This window comes from Balearica regulorum, chromosome 13, assembly GCF_011004875.1.
Source record: "Balearica regulorum gibbericeps isolate bBalReg1 chromosome 13, bBalReg1.pri, whole genome shotgun sequence".
Lineage (NCBI taxonomy): Eukaryota > Metazoa > Chordata > Aves > Gruiformes > Gruidae > Balearica > Balearica regulorum.
The window spans coordinates 12802893-12828608 of record NC_046196.1 but is presented as its reverse complement, the minus strand read 5'-3'; the positions used below and the strand labels follow the sequence as shown (position 1 = coordinate 12828608).

General features: G+C 44.8%; 1 protein-coding gene and 1 long non-coding RNA gene across 3 annotated transcripts in view; one reads left to right on the top strand and one right to left on the bottom strand.

Annotated features, from left to right (window-relative positions):
• The window catches only part of TSHZ3 (teashirt zinc finger homeobox 3), a 65616-nt gene extending 44539 nt beyond the window's left edge, over nt 1-21077 (bottom strand). The window contains 2 exon segments of the mRNA XM_075765481.1: nt 19580-20114; nt 20768-21077. Of these exon segments, the coding sequence (XP_075621596.1) occupies nt 19580-19619 (40 nt within the window). The 5' untranslated portion in view covers nt 19620-20114; nt 20768-21077.
• Nucleotides 21078-21463: 386 nt separating this feature from the next.
• LOC142603649 (uncharacterized) lies at nt 21464-25429 on the top strand. 2 transcript variants are annotated; one of them, XR_012837545.1, is made up of 4 exons: nt 21464-21528; nt 21769-21873; nt 23339-23475; nt 24171-25429. It is a non-coding gene; the product is annotated as an uncharacterized LOC142603649 (long non-coding RNA). The 2 variants fall into 2 exon arrangements; XR_012837544.1 differs by having other exon boundaries at nt 21479-21873.
• The last annotated feature ends 287 nt before the right edge of the window (nt 25430-25716 follow it).

The following is a 25716-nucleotide window of genomic DNA, read 5'->3' as shown; positions in this document are numbered from 1 at the left end:
TTTTGGTTCACTGTCAAATTAAAGATGGCATCTTTTTTATTTTTCATATCTCATAATAGCTTGTTCATCTTTTTTCTGCTTATGTCACTGATATTTCATGTCTGCCTTGATCTTATTTTTAATGTAATTTACATACATGCAAGCACCAAAAGATAATAATGATAATAATAACACATAGTTTAGTATGACTAAAATGCAAATTCAAACTTCAAGACTGCAGCTGCAATTTATGTTCTGTCCTTGTTTGCCATGTTTTGTCATACGAACAGAAGTAAAAAAACTCTGATGAGGACGTGTTTTGAGAAAATGTCATCTATTTGCACAGAGACAAAAAAAAAATACTAGTAGTTTTAGGAGTCCTAGCTCGCTTTGGTGTTACCCACCCCGCAGCTGCTAAATAGATCAGGTACAATGCAGCCAGCACACAACGGCCTATGAGCATCCAGACTGTAGCTAGTAAATGGGAATTGTTACTGATTTTAGTGGAATGTCCATTTTAGATAGCAATAAAGGAAAACCAGTAACCAAAGGGAAAAAGCTACTGGGAAAATTACAAATTTCCTACGGATCTTTTGCTGAACTTCACTTGCAGAAATGGGAAACAACCTTGACACATATAAAAACTATGCTCCTTTTATTTTCTTCAGAAATACTCAGAAGGCGAAGAGCATTTTTTCATACACAAGAATGTGTAAAACCCACTGATTCCGTACAAAACTATCTGCAGAAGATAAGGACATCTGTAGTGTTCTAACGCTGCAGTCTAAACACAGGGCGACAGGCCTTGCTCCCTCCGTTTTCACCGATAGTGGACAACGTGTGCCTCCTGACAATATCATCATTACAAACTTTATTATTACATTTGGTATTTCACGAGATGTCTGGCAGCCAATTGCTGAGACACTGCATAGCATACAGTTCTCCCACACGTTTCATGGATATTTACTGAATTCCAGTATAACCTAACCTGTTAACACTTCTGGAATGTATAAACATTGTTAACTGCTAAATTCCCTGTACCAACATTTCAGAAATAACCATTAAATAAGTTAGTTGCTAAATGTTGAGGAAGATTTTGATTTATTGAGTAAAGTATCATCATGGGATGAAAATCAAGATCACATTTTTAGGGAGACATGACATATTACCCATAACGAGATGTAATTTTGTACTAAAAGAGTAGGGATAGAAAGTGTGTTTTTAGAAGAGAATCAATGACCAAATTTACACAATGCTGTTACCTATCAATACAGACACTTGACTGTGATAATATTGTCTATTTATAACTTAATACTATTCTGAATATTAACAAAAGTTTCTTGGCATCACATTAATAATTGTCTAATCATTCCAAAACAAATTAAAATATTCCACCTGATTGAATGCCATCAAACAAAATGTCTGTTCCTGGTTGGGTCATTAGTATGACATTACATCCCCCTTAAGAGGGAAAAACAACTGCTTAGCACCTACGCCCCAAACCCTTAAAGTTTCTTAACATGCACAAAAGCATATTATTTGACAAGATAAGAACCCAACCAAAAAGTGTCTACCAGAATCTACATTACATCAACAACGCGCAGAAGCATAGCATAAAGTTATTGGGTAACACAGGTGAAATTCTGTTCCTTAAGCTGATGCTACAGGTCTCGGTGAAAGCCCAAAACAGTCATAGTCAGTAAAAGAATCATGTTAGAGTTCAGCGGGCTTTGGACTGGGTCTTGATAAGAGCGAACACTGGAAGCATCACTCTCCCTGGCTTACTCCAAGGGACAATCCATAGCAGGACAGACTGCTCCAAACCTTTGCTTCAAGCTATCAACAACTAAGTCAGTCTGTAGGATACCTGAAAGTGAAATAACCCATAGGAAACTCCACAAAGCAGGCTAATATCCAGCTGCAGTAAGAACACTTAAAAGATACTGCCTGGCAAGTTCTGGGTTGTCCATGAATGTCCACCAGGAAGTGCACAGCTGCAGACAGCTGAACTGGAGACAGACTGGACAGCCTTTTTGAGGTCCCCACCACGTTTATGTCCTACCTTTCTGCGACATGGAAGCAGACCCAGGAGAGGAACTGAAGCTCTCCAGCCCATACCATCTCAAATCATTGGTACTACCCAAAGCCCTAGACTGCCTGACGTACCTTAACAGCCAATATAAAGCTGTTGTTGCATGTACAGTGACAAGCATTCGCTTCAGCTAAACAGTTCTCAGGCACAGTCCATCACATACATGTCTGTGAGACCCAGTTCTTCCCCACACGGGCTGGATGCAGCCGCGATGGGGACGAGAGGCCTGGAGCTGTGCCACCCGCTCCACACCGGCCCAAGGAGCTGAAGGCATGGGCAGGGGAGGGAAGGGGGAGCTGAAAGCCCCTTTCGCGCTCTGATAAATACATCCCTGAAGAGACTTTCTGTCTGGTCCTCAGCTCTTTAATCACACTAAAAACTGGTACCACTAATATCCAGATAAGCTACTGTCGTAGGCTCAAGGAAGAATCTAATGCCTCCTTTCCCAGTGCAGGTGCGTCCCACATTGAATATATCCAAGATTCCAAATAAGCATGCAAATTCCTTAGGTTAGGGAATTGCCGTTTTAAAGTTTTGGGATCGGTCTTGTCTGGAAAGTACAGAGCACATCAGTGATCTGATAGACTTCAATAATCATTACACACTCACAATTTTTAACACAAAAAAAAACCACATAAGGACATCTCTGCTAGATGTAAGCAGCAAAATCTGGGGGACTCCAGAGTGTCAGTACCATTACAGGTTTGTACTACTGCTGCCGAGAAGACCCACTCATGGATTAGCACTCCATTATGTCACGCACGACACAAACATGCAACACACTGAGACATTTCTATTTAGGCAATGTAACCAAACTTCTTTCTGTAAAGTTGATAACGTAATCTAAATATATTCTTCAAGCCCTTACAACAAAGCACACCAGTCATTTTATCACAAATTTTAACTATTTTGTTTCCTTTTATCAACATTCAGTATATCAACTTTACAAAATGTCTGTAGCGTCTACAAAGAAAGTTCTTAATTTTACCCTAATGCAAACAAATAGGTTTTTTTAACTAAAAACCACTACCAGTGAACATTGAGTAACAAAAGATGTTTTCCTTTGAGAAATAAATACTTCTTTTTTTCACGACTGAGCACAAGTTTCAAAAGGACGATAACTTTGTTTTGTAATTTGTTTATTGCTTAATCATGAAGACCAGATTGAACATTTGAGTCACACAATTTTGTGTTGCACACTCCTACAACAAGAATGTGCTGTAAAATTTTATTTCTCTTTCCTTCATTCAGCTTACTGCTTGCTTGTCCTACTGCTTATTCAGCTAAGCATCTCAAAGTGAAATGCAATTGCATAGCAAGATTTCACTGCTGCTAGAATATTTTATACAGAAAACACGTAAGCACGAGGAAATAATGCACCACTATTCTCATATATTACATCACAGTATTTGCTAACTAATATAGATAGGAAGCATTTTATTGCAGGCCCAGAGCAAAAACAAAGGAAGACAAGGTATCCTGGGTAAATGATACATTTCAGCATCTAAAAAACCACTCACATACTATCTTTGCTGTTTCAAGTTCTACCCTCTACTTTTCAAATATTCTTTCAATAAAATTTGCAACCAGTCTGACCCAGTTAGTCCACCTAGTTTACATCTCTCCAGTTTACTCATGAAGTTAAGGCGGTTACCAGAATTGTACTCTTATGCACAAACCATCTAACTAATTAAATTAATAGGGCAATTGCAAGGGGATTTGAGGGTTAACTAGAAAGCAAAGTATGCATTTAACTCTAAAACAACAGCACAGTCTATATGGGATTTTGAAGGTAAGGGAATGAGAGTAACATGAATTCAGATATTTCTATTTGGGGGGCCATGCAGTGGTCCAGATGTCTACCTATCAGTCTTTTCTTCTCCATGAAATTAGTCCTTCCTCTCCCTTCTCCTGAAGGCATTTCCACTCCTGCTCCTTTCTACACAATTACCCCAGACTTTAGAGTGAAAGTAGTACCCTGCCTGATGGCTTGTATCTGATGATTCCCTACCTTCGAGGCCATCTGGCTCTGCTCCCGGATTATCAGGTGACATGAGTTAGTCATCTTGCACCTATGACAGTAAGCCCATTACCTTTTACCTCTGTCATTTCTGAAGAGGCATCTGAGAAAATATGCTGAATAAAACAAGATACTTTTCATACTTTACATCATGTAAGTAAGTACATACAAATGTATTTCATGAGTTTCACTGCAGTGTGGCTCGGACACTGAAGGCCGTTCATTTAGAGAACACCAGGACATCTTCCAAGCTTCAGGCTTAGCTTGCAGAAGACTTTTCTTAAGCACACTGCTGACAAACTGAAAACTGGAGATAAGAAACATTTCTGTTTCACTGCACAAGCTTGTAGGACTGAAACCCTAAAAACCACTGTGCATGTAAAAGATGGAACAGCAGGCTACACTAGGAGGAATAAAAAGGGCAACTAACCTTAAAAATGTGGAATAAAAAGTCTCTCTCATATCAGAAATCTTCAGAAGGAAACACATATTCTCAATGCTTTAAGGAGACAGCGCTCTCTAAAGACGGCGAGAAACACCCTGGATCTCTTGCAGTGAGGAGGACAGACCTGAAGACTATCTGTCAGATAGCTGCAACCTAAGAGGCTAGAATATGCAAGTGTATGTACTGGGGGGGAAGCGTTAGACGCGTACTTGGTTCAGCCAAGCATAGGACATAGTTCAGCCAAGCACATTCTATATATTTCCTTAAGATATTTTTCTCAGTATACAAATATCATGTAACTCAGTGGTTCCTACTGAGATACTACATTCTACTTAACATAGTGAGTTAAACACTGGCAAACGCTTGACTATTATTTGACCGTTTATTTCAAACTCCCTTTGCGCATTCTTCCACCAGTTAAAGCAAAACTGGTTACTATCTGTTATGGTTTCAATGTCCGACATATTCTGTCCACGTTTCACTTCATCTGAACAAAAAGGCAATCTAGCTTTAGCATGTTCGGTACCGAGGTACTTCAACTTCCTAAGCAGTTTTCTTTATACAAGTGCAAAAGCAACTTGCATTTGGGGAAGGATGAGGAAGGGGCTAGGACAGAAAAATCCTTTCAGAGTCCAACCTCTTTCACTTGTGAATCAATAAATACCGCGGATGGGGAATAGCTGTTCTGTCCTCCCTCAACACAACACATGCAAAAGAGACTAGGAAAAATCAGAGGGAAGACGCACACGCCTCAATTTGATAAGCAGAAGGAAACAGATTATCACGGGGAACTTTTGTCTATAATCTGCTAAGAAATCACTATCAGACTAAACAATAGCTGCCTATATTCCAACATGCAGCCATCTATCCATATGTCTCTTATCCAACATTTTCTTTATGTCAGCACTATACATCCCGCCATCAGGGAACTACTGCCACAGCTCCCCCATAAGTAAATAAAACTGTGATCAGCAGATCTGAAATACAGCAAATACTTGAAAAGGTATCAGAGGTGTTGATATGTGAAAAGGAGACAAATCTGTTTCCCAGCAAAGGAGGAAAGAGCTCTAGAGCCATAAACATGTCACCTCCCATGCGGGCATGGCTAGCCCACATTTCTTTAATATGCAAAAACATGCTAGAGAAAGCACTGCATACCCATACACAACCATACGCCCGTATAGGCACAGGGCCTGCACACCTATGACAAAAAACGTCAGTAATATGTCAAACTGAATTATCATTACATATAGAAGAAAAAAGAAATTAACCCAATTAAAAAAATACCTGCCAGCAACTCTAGACAACATCCTAACTTGACATAAGAGTGCTAAGCTATTAGCCCTGGGTCATACTGACTTTGGTCACACAGTATATGGAGGACATTTCTAAAGCTAATGCTGCTTTCAGAGAGAGATTTTATTACTTCTCACACAAACTTTCTTGAACATTACGTTCTGAGGAATCACTAATATGAAATGTTAATTGAGGCTACAGATTTCTCCAAGTTAACTTCAGCCTGAGCTTCCTGCTACCAGTGCTGAAACTCATCATAGCTCTATGCAGCAGATGCGTCATACCCAGTATTCAGATGGTACCCCGTTTCCTTCTTAGCTGTGTTCTCTCCTCCTCTAAGCAAATACTGGAATGATTACAAGTGAAACAGGGTGTAAGAGCAGAAAATGTGATACAGGCCACACACAATTAGCAGAGGAGCTGCTTTTGACACACTGCTGCAAAGAATTATGCGAAGAATAATCCAAGGAATTAGCCAATGTGAAAGGGATGGGGCGTGCAATAACGGTGTGCAAGATTTTCCTTCTGCAGTTTTAATTCCCAATATTTCACAGCATATATCCTTGCAAAACTTGCTGATACTGATATTGAAAGTAGTGGTTTTGTTCTCCTGCCTGCAGAAACTTGAAGTTTCTTTGTCCGGTTCTAGAAAACAGAGTAAAGGAAATATGAAATCAAAAAAGAAAAAATGCAATGGGAGGGAAAGTGGCAGTCACCTCTGCTTCACTACTTACAATTTTTTTTTTATAAATAAATTCTAATAATGCAATCATCATACTTATGTTCTCCTGTGATCAGTATGTCCACAGACATCTTACCTTTGTAAGCATGAACAAACACCGAAGTTGGGTTTTCGTGGACTACATGAATACTTTGCCCAACAAGCAAAAAAGTTATATTCTGTTCTCACAGTTTACAGTATTACAGCTTCAGATATCCAGCTTTTCAGCAACTATAGAGATCAAACCAGTCCCCTGAATTTGTAGACTGACGGCAGTATGAGCTCTACCTGGCTGTTCTGCAAGCTCTGGGTCAATGATGCTCCACACCAGAAGTGCATTCCTGTGTATGCTTGTGCTGGGGCATGCTATGCTGCATCTACTACCAGGGTATCCAAACTCTGAGGAGTTGGAAATTAGGCTTCGCAGCATTCTTTTTATCCTTCCAGCTAAAACTAATAGGATTGCTGGAAAATTGGGTTCAGGAATCAGCTCACAAGAGCCTGTTATTCCACACGCTGATTGGAAACGAGATAGGTACCGCCTCAACATCTTTCCTACACCGAATGAAGAGCAATACTGCGGACTTGTCGGGCTTCGCCTGCCTTGCTGATGGCAGAGCCAGTGCAACTCTGATAGCTGCTATACTGGATAGCGAACGAGACAATACACTGAAAAGGTGGCCCAGAATGAAAAGGCCGGATGAAAGCCGTAGGACCCTTCCTTGGACGGACTAGCCGCACACTCTAGTAACTGCCAGTGAAGATAGTAAAGCTGAAAGAGGCTTAGTGCAAGCATGCAGGAGATTTGTGACAGAAAGTTAGAACTCCATGTCAAGCCTTTCATGCAAACAATAAATATTACTTCTGCTCATAATCAGACTTTTCTCCAGCATCGTCTTTGAATGTTGAACCTTTTTCAATTAATTAAAAACTATGCACTGCAGAGTGCATATTTTATCAGCCCTCAGCTGCTTAAGTGTCTAGAAAAGACCAGGCAGTTTTTCTTTTTTCCAGGCAACCCAGAGCAAGTACTTGCAAGGGTCATATCTTTTTAATTATCTTTTCTCTCTTTGATTAATTATTCCGTCTGACAATAGCGTGTTTCTAATGCTATTCACCTGCCTTTGATGATTGACAACTTTTCTGTCTGATTCAAAGCAAACAGCTGCTGCCATGATTGCCTAGCAACCAGGATGTGATGGATGAGCCCCAAAGATGGATGGCTGCAATAAATCATGTCTCCAGCTATAAAACTGAAAAAAGGGATAAGAATAAAAGCGAACAAAAAACAAAACAAGGTTTCTTCCCATGAGTGCACTCAGCTCCTTACCAATTACACCTGAAATGGACTTTGCGTCTATTAATAGCAAAGTTTTCTAATCAGTAAGAATGCAATGATGCCATTTGTATCAAGGTGTGTTTACAATTGTTCCAGCAAATTGGCACTTGTACTTCAATTACCTACTGTGTTACACAAGTGTAGGGGTAGGAGATCAAAGTTTTACCTTCCACTGCTGAAGACTTTATAGAAAAAAAATTATGGTTTTTTTCAGGGCTTTCTCATGATGTTGGACTTGAATGAAGTGTATAAACTTGAATTCGTCTTACTTTCGGCAACTAAGCGTACCAAAATCAAAGTGAACTGAATTTGCAGAAGTGATAACAAACACTAGATTTCTGAAAAACTCGTTTCTATAAAACTCATATAAAGTCACTGATGGCTTTGTGAACCCTTTGAACCTAAATGCTGTATGTTGTTTACTAAATGTTGCTGTAATTCCCTCTTGCTAGGAGGGTATCTCACAATCAAAGAAAAAGTTCATGTGACAAGCAGTGTTTGAAAAATACCAGCTACCTGTGCAAGTTCAAGACTGATTCAACCAAAAGCCATTCTCATCTAATTTTACCTACCATTGCTGTCAATCATTTCATTTTTGTACAACGTGCCAGGCAACAAACATTCAATAGTTTGTCAACTCAGACCAAGTTTAACTGGGCTGTGTGTCGCACTTGCCCAGAGATGTCTCCGCACAAACACCCCATCACTTGACATTTTGGCAACCTATTGCTGAAGCTGGAGCGTCCATCTCCTGGTAGTCACCGCCTCTGCTTCCAGGACAAGACCTAATTGCCTATAAAAAGCTGCTTCCTTAATTCTTCCAGCAGGTGGGGGTGTCCTGGTTCCAGCAAAAGTGCTTCAAAAAGGGAAGGGACTGCCCTTGCTATATACATGGGCAGACTATCCACCTCCAGGAGCATCCTGGGCGCGAACGCCAAGATTCACGGCACTGGGTGAAGAGGGTGGACAGAAAAGAAAAATGTGAACACTGGAATAATTACGTTTTAGAACTTTGTTTTCTTTGCAATTATGGGACAAAAATGCAGCCTGTTAGCGAAAGGAAGCTGGACTGTGTTAATCTGTTCACAAGCACATTTTTAAAGCACATTTTTATATTGGAACTGGCAATGTCTGACAACGCTACGCTGGAGCAGCTACAGTCCTGCTTATATTTTAGCACTACGTACAGCATGCATCTGTATCCATGCAAAAGATTGCCTGTATCCTTGCACAGGCCACAGCTTTGTCTACACTCTTTACAATTATTGAAATGCTCTTAAAACTTAACTCTGTCTCTGCCCATCCCTCTCTCTGTTATACAAACAGACACACATACACACACAGAAATCCGGCCCCTAAAACAATTGTAAGGCACTCCTGTAATGACCGGCTAGTATCTGGTAACAAACAATGAGAAAGCAAAGCCATCAATCACAATGTGCACGTCGAGGCCTCCATTCTGTCCCAGCTCATCCAACTCTCAAGTTACAGCTTTACACGGCAAGTCTAAATAATATTCAAAATGATAAATGGCACTATAAGCCTGATATCCATCATCAATCTTTTTTTAAGGAACATCCATCTTCAATAATGCACGTTTGAATCATGTGAAACCAAGAGCTCCCAGATTCATTTACACAACCCCCAGCAAGCCGGTGCTGCTTGAATGATACGTGTCAGCCAGCTTGTCCCAAACTTAAAAAAAAAAAAAAAGAAAAGAAAAGAAAAAAAAAAAAAGGAAATAAAAAAAAGAGGGTGAAAGAGAAAGAAAACAGGAGGGGAAAATCTTCAGGGGGTTGAACAAGGCGACTTAGCAGATAATATGAACGAACATAACCTCCTCAGTCACTCTGCCAGTTCCCCCCCCAGCACAGGCGCTCTCCCTCTCTGCCGGCCTGACCGTCCCTCTCCCCGAGCGGTGCTGTGTGTAGCCAGGCTGTGCTACGGGGAAAAGACAGCCGTGCTGGAAAGGGAGCTCCCCCCGCGCACCCCCCGCGCTGCCTGGCAGGGCCCGTGTGATAAATGACACATGTCATTCTGTCGGGAGGGAAGGGTGGGTCAGTGATGTATGGCTCTGCTGAAAAGGAAATCGACTGTTTGGCATGGTGCGGCTATTCTCCACCAGGATTTAGTTTCAGAACTCTAAAATGAAATCTCCGATGTTTCAAGTGCACGGTTAGGGCAGGCCGACGTGCGGCCGAGGCAGCTTTTCTTTTTTTTTTTCCCTCCCCCCCCCCCTTTTTTTTTATCCTCTCTCTGCCCTTCGGATTTCAAAAAACTGCTCCACTGACTGGAAACTGCAAAAGAACACACATATATCAAAGTCTTCAATAGTTATGATCCATGATAAAATTTAAATAGGTTGAGGTTTCTATTTTTATTTATTATTGGGGGGAAAAATGGCATGCAGGCTTGACACAAAAGCAAGATAAAAATTAGCATGTTTGAAGTAATCGTCCCACAGCTTGACATCTGCATAGTAAATTTTAAAGGAAAAAAATGTGTCAGGCAGGCATGAGCTGTTCCCTCCCTCCCCCCCTCTTTCATTAGCTCACTGGCAGGGTGGCACTTCTGAACCTCATTACTGCAGGAGGATTTATGAAGCTGAACCCAATGGCAAAGAAAAGGCATCTGTCAATAATTGTAGGGAGCTGCACTCACAGCTTTGAAATCTCATTAAGTATGCAGTTATCAGGCATAAAGATCAAAAACATTACTCAACTCCGACAGAATCTTATGGAGGAACATTAATTAGCAACAGGCCTACAGTACAAAAAAAAAAAAAATAAAAAAAAAAACAGACTTCCTCTCACACCTGCCCAACCCACAAACCAAAAGAAACACTCCCCCTCCCTTCAGAAAAAAATAATTCCCAGCATCTGAGACTGATCAAGTACATGAAACAAGAGAGAGAAAAAAAAAAAATCCAGTTGAGACAGTCTTGGCGGTGAAGAGAGAAAAGGAAGAAGCTGTCAAAGTTGAGAAGGATGTCAGCACTGGCCCTGATTACAAGGGCCTATACAGTTCCCAGGCCTTTTATCATCCCTGCCATCAAAAACAGACTCTGTGTCACAGATGGATGACTGATGGCTGCCAGTCTTGAGCAGCCTCGCCAAGCCTGCAGGAGGCCCCTGCTGAGATCTGGCCCTCCAGCAACAGGCTTGACCTAGCAGGAAAAGGACTCCAGGCACCGAGCCCAGTCCCAGAGATACTCAGAAACAGCACCCTGTTCTGTTCTTCCCCAAAACAATTCAGCGAGAGGTTGGTTGGGGTTTGTTTGTTCAGCTTACAGAAGTTAAATGTAATACTTCTGCTCTCCATGCAAAGACTGTGCATTATTTGAAAATAACACTAACCAAAAAAAAAAAAATCTTTTCTTTGTCCACGCTAAAAGTATTTTTCTAATCTTGTTTCTAGTTTGCATTTTAACCACGATTTGCACACTCAATCGCTTAGAAAATACGGGAGAATGAAATATAAATTTTGGGGGGAAACATACAAATTCACAGGCGAAGCTGGACCATAAAAGCAAGTGACCTTTGCAGCATTAAGTATGGTGTGCAACTAATTAAGAACTATGGCCATATTAATATTTTTTGTTACAGAATCAAGGATAACAGCTACACAGCTTAACCCATCGCACATATTTTTTTCATTTCCTCTCTATCAAAAACTATGTTTGCAAACAATAACTCAAAGCTACTTGTTAAAAAAAAAAAAAAAAAAAAAAGACAGGGGGAATCACCTTCTATCATCTTTTTCCCCACCTGGGACTATGCCTGAAAACTCCCTCTCTAGTTACATGCTACCCTCCATACATTTTATATGGCCCATAATTTTGCGCTACAAAGAAGCTTTCCGCTGTACAACTTCATTTCTGTGTTACCGGATTTTAATACAATGTACAAATTTGCCTCTTATTTCACGAGATACGTGGCGATATTTATGTGTCACTTGTAGCAACGCTGAAGATTGGCTTCTTAATGAACTACATCTTTAATAGCGCAGAATCAGAGATATACGTGCGCACATATAAGACCTGCCTGTCAAAATCTTTTCAGTAACTAAAATTCATTCATTTCCTAAGTAATGTACTTTAAAATAAATGACAAAATACGGAAGTGGAGGTTCCACTCCAAACAGGATTTTTAAAAGAATTTTACATAAAGTGTTACAATAAGGTGTTTATATTTTTTCATATGCTTACCATATTACTTTTATTATGTGTAGCATCAAAGTGATTATAGCAATTACATCTAACAGAATTAATTATAGAACATCCCATCATTCCTAAATACATAATGCATTAGAGGTAAGCCAAAGAAAGAAAACATCTTGACTGTGGTGACTATTGTTGGAATAATTTTTTTCTCTAAGCATAAAGGCGAAACCAAATCAGAAAGAAACATATAGAAATGGCGGGGTACCACGGCAAAATGTTAACTACAAAAATCTGAATATAAAGGTGGGTACCTGTTTAATAGAGATACTAACCTGTGTAAAGTTGCACTAGCACAAATATCCCTGTAAAATCCATTAAAGTTTTTTAATCACAAAATATGGAAACTAGCCAATTCACCTAACCAATGTGTTAGTACATAAAGACAAGAGTGTATGGGTGAAAGAGTTACAAGGCTTTACGTATGCAAAATAAATTCACTCAAAGCTTCATTAATATTAATTTAAATTCAGAACCCATTTACATTAAATTGTTCATTAAAAATTGCCTATTTTATGCAACATGCATTCTGCAAAGAACACATAAGAAACTGAAAGAGAGGGCTCAATTTAATGATGGAAATATCAAAAGTAAATGAATTTGAATCATTCCAAACGAATAATAAACCAGCTCTTTCCTCTATGCTAATGTGCTAAGTTTGGCGGGAGTTTGGCGGAGGGGCATGAAAACCACTTTGCTTCCCCCCCGCCACAGCCTGGTCGGTGCCCTTTTGACCTCCCCACCACCATACAGTCCTGCTAAAACAAGAAGTATTTATGGACAGGACCTAAAAAACCACCTCCACAAAAATGTTCACTAATTGTGAGCTCACTGAATCGCTTCAGAACTTGCACGTATTCCAAGCGACGTCTAGTTTAGCTTAGCTGTTTAACAGCGAGCCCCAGCCAGACGAGGATGGGAGGCAAAGGTAAGGCAGGCTGGGAATGGAGAGCTCTTCAGGGGGAAACTCCCACACCAACAAATACACTGAACTTAGCGATTCCCAACAGCTGTTCTGAATGAAGAAAAGAGAGTCATAATTAATAACATGTGTCCTGACAGAATTAATTAATAATTTATAATTAAGTCTAAAATACGAACTTAGATTATTCTTGAAGAGTCGCACCTTTGCTGCCCGAACGAGCCAGGTAATGGCATCGGCAAAGAGCTTTCGGATATTTTATGATCTTCTGGTAACTCCTTCCCCACTCTCCCTCCGCCCCCCCCGGAGAAAAAAAACAAACAACAAAACCTTTGAACATTTTCTGAGAAATATCTTAAAGTTCATGCTTGCAACGAGAAGTGTTTAAATTCTGCAGATTGGTTCTCTACTGAGATGACCAAAATATCTTTCAGAAGCAAAATCAGGAAAATGCAGCAGGATGAACCTCGCAGTCTCTGAAATTAAGCCCTACTTATTTCAACTCTTACACTTCTTTTTATGAAAATGGTAACAAACAATTTCAAGCTCTGACAATGTTCTATTCTGCATTATGATACTTAAGAAAACTACAGTACAGTCTCTCGTGGACTATGCTTTAAATCCTTTCAGCCAATTTTCACGCATTTTTTTTCAAAATGTTGAAATCAAGAAAAATCAATTGCATACATTTTTTCAATCCTCCTGCTTTAGGTAATGACAAAAAAAAAAAAAAAAACCACGCATCCATTGTTTAGTGGGATTTTTAAAATTAATTTAATGTCTAACTGCAAATGCTGGAAACTAGAATTAATCTGTCTGGATAAAAAAAGGCTTACAGACATTTAAATGCATGTATCGGGACACTTTATCAACCTAACATAAAATTGTCATCTTATCTTATTATATGACTATTTTATGCATGTGTCAAAGAATTTAAAAATGAATGCCTGTCTATTCAGTCTAATTACAACTGCATATTATCTGTCTGGATGTACCAGTCCATATCATTGTTACCAAATACAATATATTGTATTCACCTTTCATTTTTAACTTAAGGCTGATAAACCACAATTTGGGTGTAACTAAATTTAAAAAAAAAAAAAAAAAAGAAAGAAACACACACAAGAAAACAAAATCCGACTCAAACACCTGAGGTAGATTGTTTAGTAAACGATGCTGAAGTATTCTGTAGATAAGATAACACAGGATCGTTCTGCAACTATGTTATTTTCGGTGTTGTATCATAACCATACATATACATGCACTCTCACTTGACAATGCAACACTTCAGGCATCTAAATTCTTGATCTACTAGCAGCCCCTTGTAAATAGGGCTATATTAAAATTTGACAATCTGTATTTGGATGCGCTAGGAAACGGTCGTGACATTGGATTAAAATATGGATTATTACAGCGTAAAACTAGCAGTGCCAAGGTTTGTTCAGAAAGATAACACATAAGGTTACTTTACGTCCTGGCAAATTATTTCTTTTCATTCACTCTGCACTACCATATGCTTCTACATAAGCGTGCACGTAGCACACTTCAAAATTTACCCCACACTTCACCCTGAAGGTGATCTTTCCTATATAGTTTCCACTAATCCTGGAAACAGGGCTGACAAAAAGGACCCACTCTAATCCTGCTAACTCACCCTAGCTTCACTGCATTTCCCATAACCCTGCAGCAGTCACAATTCATTCTAATCACTTTACAAAACAATCTTTAGTAAAAAGAGGAAAAATGCAGACTTGTAAGCCAATTTAAGAAATAACTGCTGATACATCAGTTATTGACTATTTCACTCCTGCTCATGATAGTGCTCAAGGCAAAACCGAGAACAAAATGACAACATCAACCGCACGCAATAAACTGTGGCCCAGGAGAGCACTGAAGCCCTAATTGACAGCTGTCAAGCTAATGGGAGAAATGGCAGCTGATTCTGGAAAATTCTGTTTTCCAGACGGATATTCAGGGGAATCTATCAGGCCTTTTTATATTTATGCCCCTTTTTCTTTTTTTGCATTGTTCCTCACACTTTGCCAAAAAAAAAAAAAAGCGAAGAAAAAAAAAAAGCAGAGGACAGCCATAACTAATCATTTTGTCAGCTTGCTGCTAGGAAGAATCTCTGTCCAACAGAGAAATATGTGGCAGGTTTGGAGGCAAATAACATACCAAGGGCTGACACTGCAAGTACCTTTATAGGTAGTCTACTTTATCGCTACATTTACTTTTGGGGTATGTATGTAGTTGCAAGCAATTCCCATAAATTAAAGCAAGCATTCAACTTCCTGAAGTCGGAGCTGCCTGGAAATCCGGCTGCACAACCTGCATGCCATCTTGCATCTGTATTGCTGGGGTGCACTCCCAGCTTCGCTCTGGAGGTGCTGATAACCAGCAAGAGCTCTCAAGTCCCTGAGAAGTGGAAGCGCTCCTCATCTCTGAAAAATCAATTTAATGTAGTTCATTATCCACACGGGCCATGCGCACCTTTCGAATGTAAGCACCGAAGTTGTGAAGAGCCCAAAAAGTGTGCAGCTTTCTCTAGGGTTTAAACCACACTATAGAGAAAAAAGAAAAAGAAAAATACCATGGGCCCAAGCTTGTTTGTTTTCCAGAGGGTTGGAAACTCAGGGTTGTCTGGGTCTAAAAAAAACAGTAACTGTTTTATTCCGTTTAAAATAAATAAATAAATAAAACAGTTTCAAACAAATCATTAGTTCCCAATCCCTCCTCAGAAGAGCTCTGTATGTATACAAAATATGTATTAAGTCGTTTCTGTCAGCAGGAAGTACATTTTCTTGATCTTTTAAATAGGTTTGTAAAAAAGCTGCGAGTGAAAGCTATAATTTAAGGATAGATAATTACTGTTTGCATGAATAAGGCTGGCCTCTATTAATACAGTATTTTAGCTTTCCTAGACAGTAGCCTCGAACCAGTAAATACCTTCTCCTTTCTGACTTAAATGACAGAAGTCGTTGGAGCAGCAGTTCTGACCATCTTCTTGCTTTAACAGGTGAGGAATAAAACAGCGATCCCTGACTTTCCCTCCCAGATTTATCTATGATATTCACCTGAGTCTCAAAGCAAACAAACCGAAATTATCATTTTTCCAGATTCTTGATTCTCAGAGACAGCTTTAGTCTTCCACAGTGTGGTGTTAACACTTGGGCTAGACATAAAGAATTTGTGCACCTGTCTGTTATGTCTGCGAGCTCTGTGCTGCTGAGAGTTCTTTGTTGTTGTTATTCTACTCCAGACCATTAAAAGGGCCCTAATTCCTATGACATGATTATCCAGGTACCAAAGCCCATTTGTCACCTGCAGCAGAAAATTGAGTTAATGCACAACTAAAGGCAACCAGGACTGTGTAATATCAACTTGATTACATCAAACTAGCTGCAAACCTAATTCTGCTGGATGACACTGCGTGGAGCTTGTCATCTCCAATCATTAAAGCTGTCAGGAATCCATCAGGTTTACAGCTAATTAGGTGAACACTAATGAAGCTGGCAAAACAACTTTTCTTTTTTTATGGCTGAGCGGACCTTTCAGTTTGGAGAAAAAAAATTCTCGAGTATTCTCAAGGTTGCTGGGGACTGGATTTCCTGAGTTACCAATCAGCAGACATCTTTAATTCTCCCCCCACCACCACCTTTTTTTCTCTCTCAGTACCAAGCAATCAATTTGTCATCACTCTCAGTATGCCACAAAAGCAGTCATGAACCTTGTAACTCGCAGCTCTGAAGCCAAAAAGGAGGAAAAAAAAAATTGTAAGTTTCTTCTGTCTTAAAATAAAACGCTTCATACAGCTCACTTATTTATCTTCATGCACTTATCAACAGCATAAATGTTCTTGTTTTTTCACTCTTCTCAAATAAGTAGCCCTTCAGTCATTCTACATCCCCCATATCCATTAGGCAGAGGCATTTTGATAAAGTAAAGCCAAAGCTAGTGTATGGGAAAGAATGAAAGCACTCACTCTGCCAACTTCTGATTGACCATTAAGCTATTGATGAATGTGCCTGTCAGGAGAGAGACAATTAAATCAAATATGAAACAAAGTCGTTTTGACGGGTCATTTTGATAGAGCAAAACCATTCTTCCATCTCCTATTAGTCCTGCAGTCAAGTTTTTGTAATGAATATTTCTTAACTAACCTGTTATTTCTTAGCTGTTTTTTTAAGGTGTTAAAAAAAAAAAAAAGCCTTTGCTTTTAGTGCTACTAGAAAAAGTAACATTTCCAATGTGACCAATAAAACAGCATTTCGGTGGGAAGCAATTATACACAATACTAAATGTTTAATGTGGCTATCAAAAAGCTAAAAGTTTAAAGAGATTACACTTCTGCTAAATATGAAAGCTAGATCACATATCATGGTTGATTCACTTGAGAAAGGAGGAAGAGACGGAGAGTGGTAGAGAGAGAGAAAAAAGATACCTCAGAATGTATGTTTAGTGCAGAAACATTTTCCTCCAGCCTACGGAGAGCCCAACATACAGCACAGTCAAATACGTCAAATTCTTGGAAGAGCTAGATCTTGCCGGACTAAATTAATGTTACAAAATAGGATTTCCCAGGTATTAGGAAAAGTTCACCTTTTTAATCAATTTTAAAAGCGTTATTTGATGGCATGGGCCAGAAAGGCAAAATATTATCGTGAAGTATTTGGCTACGATACCGTTTGCTAGATCCTATCACTACTGTACTGCAAAACTTTCCAAACTTTCTAGCTGTTAGTACGTGGAGCAAGACTGCTAGAAAGTCTGTTTCTCTGTTTCCAAAGGACTAGATGAACACACGTCCATTTCAAAGAAGAGAAGAAAGGAAACGTGGACGTAGTTACATACAATTTGTATTACTCCCTGAATCCCTTGCTGTTTTACTAAATTCGAACTACACCACTCTGAGAAGTTGTCAGTGTGAAAGCACCGTCACATTTTTGAACGCCCGTTTTCTAACAATGCCCTGCCAAGTCGCAGGACTACCTGCTTCAAGTTGTCAGAAGCACAACTACGAACACACTACCAATAATGCTGCCAGAGCCTCTGGAAAACTTCTACACCCGGCCTCTTGGTAGAAAGCCTTCCCTTGTAAAAGGCACATTACGGTGTTACGCACTGGTCCCCCAAATCCGTCCCTACCCAAACCCGATCCTGCTCCTCCACCTAAGCCAGCCCCTTGCCTCTGGAAGCCCTGGTCCATGTGGCGATGTGGCACATCTAGGCAGGAGCCCCTGAAGTTGCGCTGACAGAGAGTTGACAGGCCACGTGTGACGTCACCGAGTCTGGCGTTACCATGGCAAGTGATTTATTGATGTTTATCGGGAATGAATAGATCAAAGGCAGCCAGATGACAGGCGATCAATCAGCCATCAAATCAAGGATGGCAACAGGCCAAGGAAACCTTTTCCAGCCCACATATCCCCAACTAAGGATTACTGTAAAATTATGTGGGGCTTTTTTTTTTTTTTTACTGTTTTCTTTTCAATTTGGCTTTTCAAAAAAATACTGCTAAGTTTAACAGGAGTTAACATTTCTGACATAAGGAAAACAAACCAACAAACAAAAAACCTCACCAGGACAAAGCCTCGAAAAGTATTTCTAAAAAGAAAAAAAAATGGAGGAAATTGTAAAGGCACTATCAGAAACAATCGCCAGTCATTTGACAATACACAGACCCTTTTTTTTTTTTTTTTTTGTTTCCTTTGCAGCTTCTCATCTGGACTCATAAATAAGAAATCAATAGGATTAACAGAAGAGGTTGCCAAAGAAAGTGACCAACTAGGTGGGTCTGCCTGTCCGGCAGAGACACCTCCAGCGCCGTGCAAGGGAAAGAGAGAGAAAGATAAAAGTTGAGCAAAGGAGCCAGCTCTGGGCTTGGATCTTCAAGTAACACTGTGGACCCTCCATATCACTTTGTCCCTACCACTTCGTTCACAGCGTGCCATGTATTTATACATATTCTATCTCTTTTTACAGGAAAAAAAAAATAGTAATAGAAGAGTATTTTCACTGGCTTTCAGAAAGCATTTGCATGTGAGGGAAGGGGATGGAGAAGGAAGTCTACAAGGGAGAGAAGCAAAGTAGGTGCCAAAGTACGGGCTGGAAATGAACAAAATTCGCCTCCTTCCCCCACCCCTCGAGTCACACAGATCATACGTGTACATGTAGTATGTGCCTGCACATACCCGCCTGCCTTTCACACGGCGTTGCCCCCATAACTGAGTCGGGCGATGGCAGAGTTAGGAATAAATCAAAGTGGGTACTAAAGTAGGGAAAGGGCTTTCATGCGCCCCCACCCCTGCCACCCCAAGGAAAAAAAAAAAAATAAAATTAAATAAAATCCCCCCACGCCACAGCGTTGTGCCTCCAGACCAAGAGTTGCTCTGCAAAATCCACGGCATGCAACGTGCGATCGCGGGGAGCGGGGCAGGGAGGGAGCCCGGTACGGACCGAGGGGCTCAGCCCGCTGGAAAGCGGTTATGAAAGAGACGGAGGAAAGCGAGCGGAGAAACAAACGGCCGGGGAAGGCGGCTCTCGTACCTGCTGCGCGCCGGGGCGCTTGCTGCTTCCTCCTCGGCATGCTGAGCTCCTGCGGCCGCCGGCGCCGGCGGGGGGGGGCTGCCTGGGCGCGGGGGTGGGAAGAGTTGCTTTAGCCCCAGAGATCCGGTGAGCTGCTCCAGTCTCGGCTCGAGGGCTGGGTTGGGGGATATATTTTTTGTTGCTGTGCATACACGATGCCGAGGAGGAGGAGGAGGCGGCGGCGGCGGCGGAGGAGGCGGCACAGAGGAGAGGACAGCCCTGCTGCTGCTGCTGCTGGCAGAAGAGGGGGGAAGTTTGACAAATCGCCCCGGAGGAAGGAGGAGGGGAAGCCCCCCGAAGAGGTGTGCGGGCGGGAGGGCTGGGGAGAGCCCGCAGTCCCCCCCACCCCACCCTGCGCCCCCGGTGCCTGGCCGGGCTGGGAGATCACGGCATAAAGACGTAGGATTTCTTGGCAGTAGTCGGCGGAGCCTCAGCCTGCGCTCTCCACTCCCCGGCTCCCGGCTCGGCGCTGGAGCGGCGGCGGCAACAGGCGAAGCTTGAAGGGAAACGAGATGATCGCAGTGTCACTCAAACTAGTCCGCAAAGAGGGAGAGGGGCACCGCGCTCCCACCGCCTCCCGCCCCGGACGGCACCTTAACTCTTTGCGCATCGCGCCGCCGGACCGCCCGCCGCCGGCCGGCCACGGCCACGGCGGCGGCGAAGGGTCCGCCCGCGACGACGGCGGCGGCGGCGGCGACGGGGCGCCCCCCCCCCCCCTCGCCGCGCCCCCTCCGCCGCCCAACTTCGCCCGCCGCCGCTCTCCTCAGCGGCCCGCAACGGCGGAGGGGCTCGGCCCGCCGGACGCCCCCAGGCAGGGCAGGGCAGGGCAGCCCGCTCCGCTCCCCGCCGACAGCCCTTCCCTTTCCGCCCCCGCGCACACCCGTTCCCCGCCGGAGCGGCCCCCCCCCCCCCCGCCAGCGATCGCTGCCACGCCGGGACACGGGACCCTCCGGACCCCCCGCCCCGCATTTTCAGCCCCCTCCGCTTTCCCCCTCCCTGCTTCGGCGAGGAGGGCCCGGCCCCCGCCCCCGGCGCTCCAGCCCTGTCCCCGCGGAGCCCCGGCCGCCCCGTGAGGTGACAGCGGCGGCGGAGGCCGGGTCCTCGCCTCGCGCCGCACCTCGCGCCGCCGCCCGCCCCGGCCCCACTCACCGGCGCGCCGGGCAGCTGGCCGCCCGCCGGCACACATCCAGCCCTCCGGCTCCCACCTGGCTGGCGCCTCAGCCGCCCGGGCTCCGCTTCGCGCCTGCGGGCGGGCGGGGTGTCGGCGGCCGCGGGGCCGCTCCGGCCGGCGGCCGTTAACGGCGGCGTCTCCGCCGGCTGAGCCGCTGCGCCCTGCCCCGCGGGGCCGCCGGCCGGACGGGGAGCGGGCAGCGCCCGCGCACTCCCGCGCCCCGCGCGCGCCCGACTCTTCGGGGAAGATCACTTTTCCCTCTCCTTCCCTCTTTTGGGGGCTTTCCCCCCCCCCCTCTCTTTTGGGGTTTTGTTTTGGGTTTTTTGGGTTTGGGTTTGGTTTTTTTTTGTTTTTTTTTTGGTCCAAGTTCACTGGCGAGCCGCCGCGCTCAGTTCAGCGAGCGCCGGCGGATCGATGTGCTGCGGGTTTGATTGTGCATCCCTGGGCGGCGGGGCCGCGCACCAGCGGGGAGGGCCGGGGCGGCGGGGGGCGCGCGGGGGCCCATGCCGGCCTCCCGCCTCCGCCGCGCTGCGCGCCCGGGCACCGCGGCCCCGCACCGCACCGGCACCGCCGCGCTGCCGGAGGCCGCCTGTGCCTGGGAGCAGTGAAGGGAGGGGGGGGGGAAAAAAACAAAACAACCCCAACAAAACCCAGTAGCTATTTTTTCTTTCTCTCTTTCTTTCTTTTTTTTAAAGTTCACGGGGAGGAATTAAAAAAAAAGGATGATCTCACTTTTACGGTAAGATCAAAAAAATCTCCACTCGCCCCCATTCTTCGAGATTTGGGATAATTCCAAATACCTGACTAAGTGCAGATGTTGTTGCGTCTTCACATCTTATAAAGCCGCCGTGCCGCTCTTTTGCTCTTGCTTTCCTTTTCAAGTTGCAGGAAATTCAAACACTTTACATGAAGGGTGGAGAGGTTTGGGATTTTTTTTTTTTTTGGATTATTATTGGTATGAGTTGATTATTTTTTTAAGCTGATCTTTAGGATGAAAAAAAAAAAAAAATCGCAGTCGCCTAAAGTCCCCGGGAAATTGCTACTGTTGGGGGAAAACGAAACATTTCTTGCAAACAAGAAAATGGTGAGTTGTCAATTGCCGCTTCTGCTGCCAAATTCGCTCAGTTCCATCTCATTGATACTCGCTGGTTGCTCCTCACACTTACAGTATCTGCTCACAGAAGGAGCGATCAGATCTACTTAAGAGACGACACTGAGACGTTCCCCCCCTCCCCCCCCCCCCAAAAACCCCAACACCTCTGTGTGTGTGGGTGGGTGGGTGGGTGTGTGTGTGTGTGAGCGTGCGGTTGCACCCGGACGGGGCGCGGGGCTGCGGCGGCGGCTGGCAGCGCTGGGCGGGCGGGCGGGCTCCGCCGCTGTGGCGGTGCATGCCGCTAGATCCGCCCTAACATCTGTCCGTCTCACCATTGGCGCATCCATCAGTGTCACCCCGGCTGCACATTGCAACGACAACACATCAGACACAACACAGAGCGGGATTCGGTACAAATAACCAACATACTAAACAACTTAACCAGGAAGGAGGGGACCAGCCGCAGCACAAGTATTTACAAATGTTAGACAGCCTCGGAAAACGGAGAGGGCTAGGCTGCGATTAATAACTCGTTGTTCCTCTCTCTCTCTCTCTCTCCCCCCACCCCCCCCACCCCCCTTTAAGTAGGAATTAGGAAATGGAAAACCTAAATAATTCATGCCCCCCCGAAGGATGCGGCCGGCCGGGGGCAGGGGCAGGGGCTGCCGCGGTGCGCTCCGCGCTCAGCCCGGCTGCGCTCCCGGCTCCGCGGGGGGATGGCTGCGTCGGGACCCGGTTAAGCACGGAGCCCGGGAGATAGGTGAACTCGGGAGGCTGCTGGCCGAGCCGGCGGGCGCTGCGCAACATGGAGGATTTCTCCGAGCTCTGGAGCGGGAGAGGCTGAAACAAACTTTCGGAGACTCCGCTGAGAGCGCGGGGAGCCGGGAGCCCCGGCCGGCTTTGTTCCTGCCCGGCCGCCCAGAGCACGGGGAAGGTCAGCCCGCCACCAGGCGATGATAAAACGCCCTGAAAACTACAGCAGCATAAAAGCGATAAGGCGTGTTTAGTCATTTCAGTCCTGTAAAGGCTATTCTTAAATGTGCGAGAGTCCTCTCCAAAGCCAGGAATTGTTCTGATCTTCCATTAGTTGGCTGCAGAGCATCCTGAGGAAAAGGCTGCAGCGGCCAATCACTAATTCTGGGGGGGTTTGCAAGTCGCAAGAACTTTTTTGCTTCCACCTCCCTCTCCCTAAATCTGCTCATCTTTCACCAGCTTTACACCACACACAGCCCGCCCGGTGCACTGTAACCTCCGCGCCCGGCGCAGCGGGGCTGGGGAGCGCGGCCACCCGAGCGGGGCCGGGGCTCTGCACGGCGGCTCGGCGGGGTGCGCTCCCTCCCGCTTTCGCCAGCTAGTCAGGCTCGGCTTAGCTTCACGGGTGTGCGGTCCTCCTCTCGCTGTTGTACTCGGCTACACGCATGTATTTATGAATTTAGAGGCATGTGTATTTTAACAGATTCCCTAGCAGAGCTCTCCCTCTCGCAGAAGTACAGCCCTGCGTGGAAGATGCTGGCAGGTTGCAACCTCAGCAGCTGAACGGTGTCACTAAAACAAACATTTGCGAGAAAATCACCAGCCCTGCTGTATGGCGAGGTTCGTCTAACAACACTTACCTTGCTTTTCAAAGGGCGGGCCACAAGCGCTGGCGGTGGAGGGTGATGGGCTGGTAACAGAGCCCCGGGCTGGGGCTGGGGAAGGAAAAAAGTTAAACTTCCCGTAAACAGTAACTGGAGGAACTTTCTCAGTTCAATTAGAAATAACAACTCGTGTGTGTGTGAGAAAGAGAGACAGAGGAAGCAGATATATGTGCACACAGACACGTGCACTGCACTTACACACTCACAACTCCTAGTGCCAAAACGCTCAGGAAGTTGTGGAATAATTTGGTTGTTAACTATATCCAGTTTTTTTAAGGAAGAAAAAAAATAAATCTATTGAACTTTCTATCAGAGGAATTAGAGAGGGAAATGCAGATTCCTTCATGTGCATCAGCTTCTTTGGGGGTCAGAGTCTATTTCAGAGAGCCAGAACCGGTAATTTTATTAAGTGTAACATTTACAAACATAATGCGTAAAATCGATGACTGTACAGACTCCATCTACAAAGACTCAGCACATGAGGCTCAGCTCTAAGCTCTCTCTTCCCGGCAGTTTTAAACCAAGGTACCAATTATTTATAAGTCCCATAATTAGATAACCATCACTCCTGAACTTTCCATCAGCTAAGAATGTTTTATATTTCAACAGTGCACACCGTTTAGTGCCCTTCTTTGTCGAATATTTTCACAGCTCATTGCATTCCCCTACGTGAAAACTCCAGCAGTTTCCCAAGAAACCTCCTCTCCCGCCACCCAGGTCCGAGGGGAGACAGCGGGCTGAGCTGATAAAAGGACCATTGAAATTAACGGTTAGTTACGGGAATGGCCAGAGGATCACTAAGGAAGTTTATTAAACTTGGAGCAGCTGCCTCTTAGAAACCAGCGTGTTTCGGGCTTTAACCTTTCTCTCTCCCGAGCAGCGTGTTGATGTTTCGCCACTTGTTCATTGCAAACAAGGAAGGGAGAAGCGTGCGTCGAGGTCCCCATGTGCGTGTGTAGCTGCTCTCGGAGACCCGTTTGTTAGCACTGGTCCATGGCTTTTCGGGGGGGGGGGGGGGGGCAGACCCGGTTGCGAACTGCCCCCTCCCTGGCGCTCCCCTCTCGCCCCGAGGACCAGCCTGGCCCCGCGGGGCGTCTCCGCCCCTTCCAGCGGAGCAGAGGAGCCGGAGGGCACCCAGCGGCTCCTCGCCAGCCGAGGGTCCCCGGGAAGGGCTGGGCATCAGCGAGCTGGGGCCTTTCGAGGCGCCGGCGGTGAGGCGGCGGGGGCCCCGCCGGCCGAGGAGCGAGCTGTCGAGGGAGGAGGCGGCGCGCCCGGGGCCGGGCTGCCGGGGGCCGGGCTCCCGGCCGCGGGGGGGGGGTGTGGGTGGGGGGTGTGGGGGCCGAGCCCCGGCAGAAGGCGCGGGGCAGGGCGGCTGGGGCGCCTCACCTGCCAGCAGTTCCTCCCAGGGCAGCCCCCCGCCAGGCACAGGCTCTGGGAGCACCACCGAGGCATCGCTCAGGACCGGGCGCGGTGAGCGCGGCAGCCCGCGGCCGTGCCGGGCACCCAATGCCCCCCCCGGGCGTCCGGGCGGCCGCCGGCTGCCACCGCTGCCTGCCGTCCCTTGGAAAAGCCTGTCCTCCCTCGGTGGCACGCCATCGAAATGCAAAAAGTGTGCGGAAAGTACTCCGGTTTCTCCCGGCGAAGAACAAAGGAGAAACAGTTTTCATTAAGGCTGGACTAGAGGAATATGGATCTGACAAGTTTGTATAAAAACACCACTGTCCACGACCGAAAACGATACTCCACTTTTGTAAAATACAAAGTGTTGTCAATAACCATTATAACAACAATAATGATCCGAGAAGAGAACAAAGACATTTTGTAATATCTACATAACTTTATTAGAGCAAAATTATTTTAAAATGCCTATGAATTCCCAAACCTCCTGAATACAAATGAATAAAAGTTTTTCTTCGGGCTAAAATCTTTGCTTGAATGTAAATTGTTTGGGTAAGTGAATTTACAGAGCAGCAAAGTTTGTTTGTCTTAGTCCAGTAGCTTTGCTTTAACGAACCAGATGTTTTGTCTGTAAATTGTCCAGAGGACTTTTACAGTTCTGACATGTAATGAGCCCCAGAAAATCACAACTGGGATAGCGGTGTCCTTGCGATCAGGACCGGGCATTTCGGAAAGAGCACGGGGTAAAATAGATCGGAAAGTGGAAGCGCGCCCAGCGCCCTAACATTTTGAAGCATTC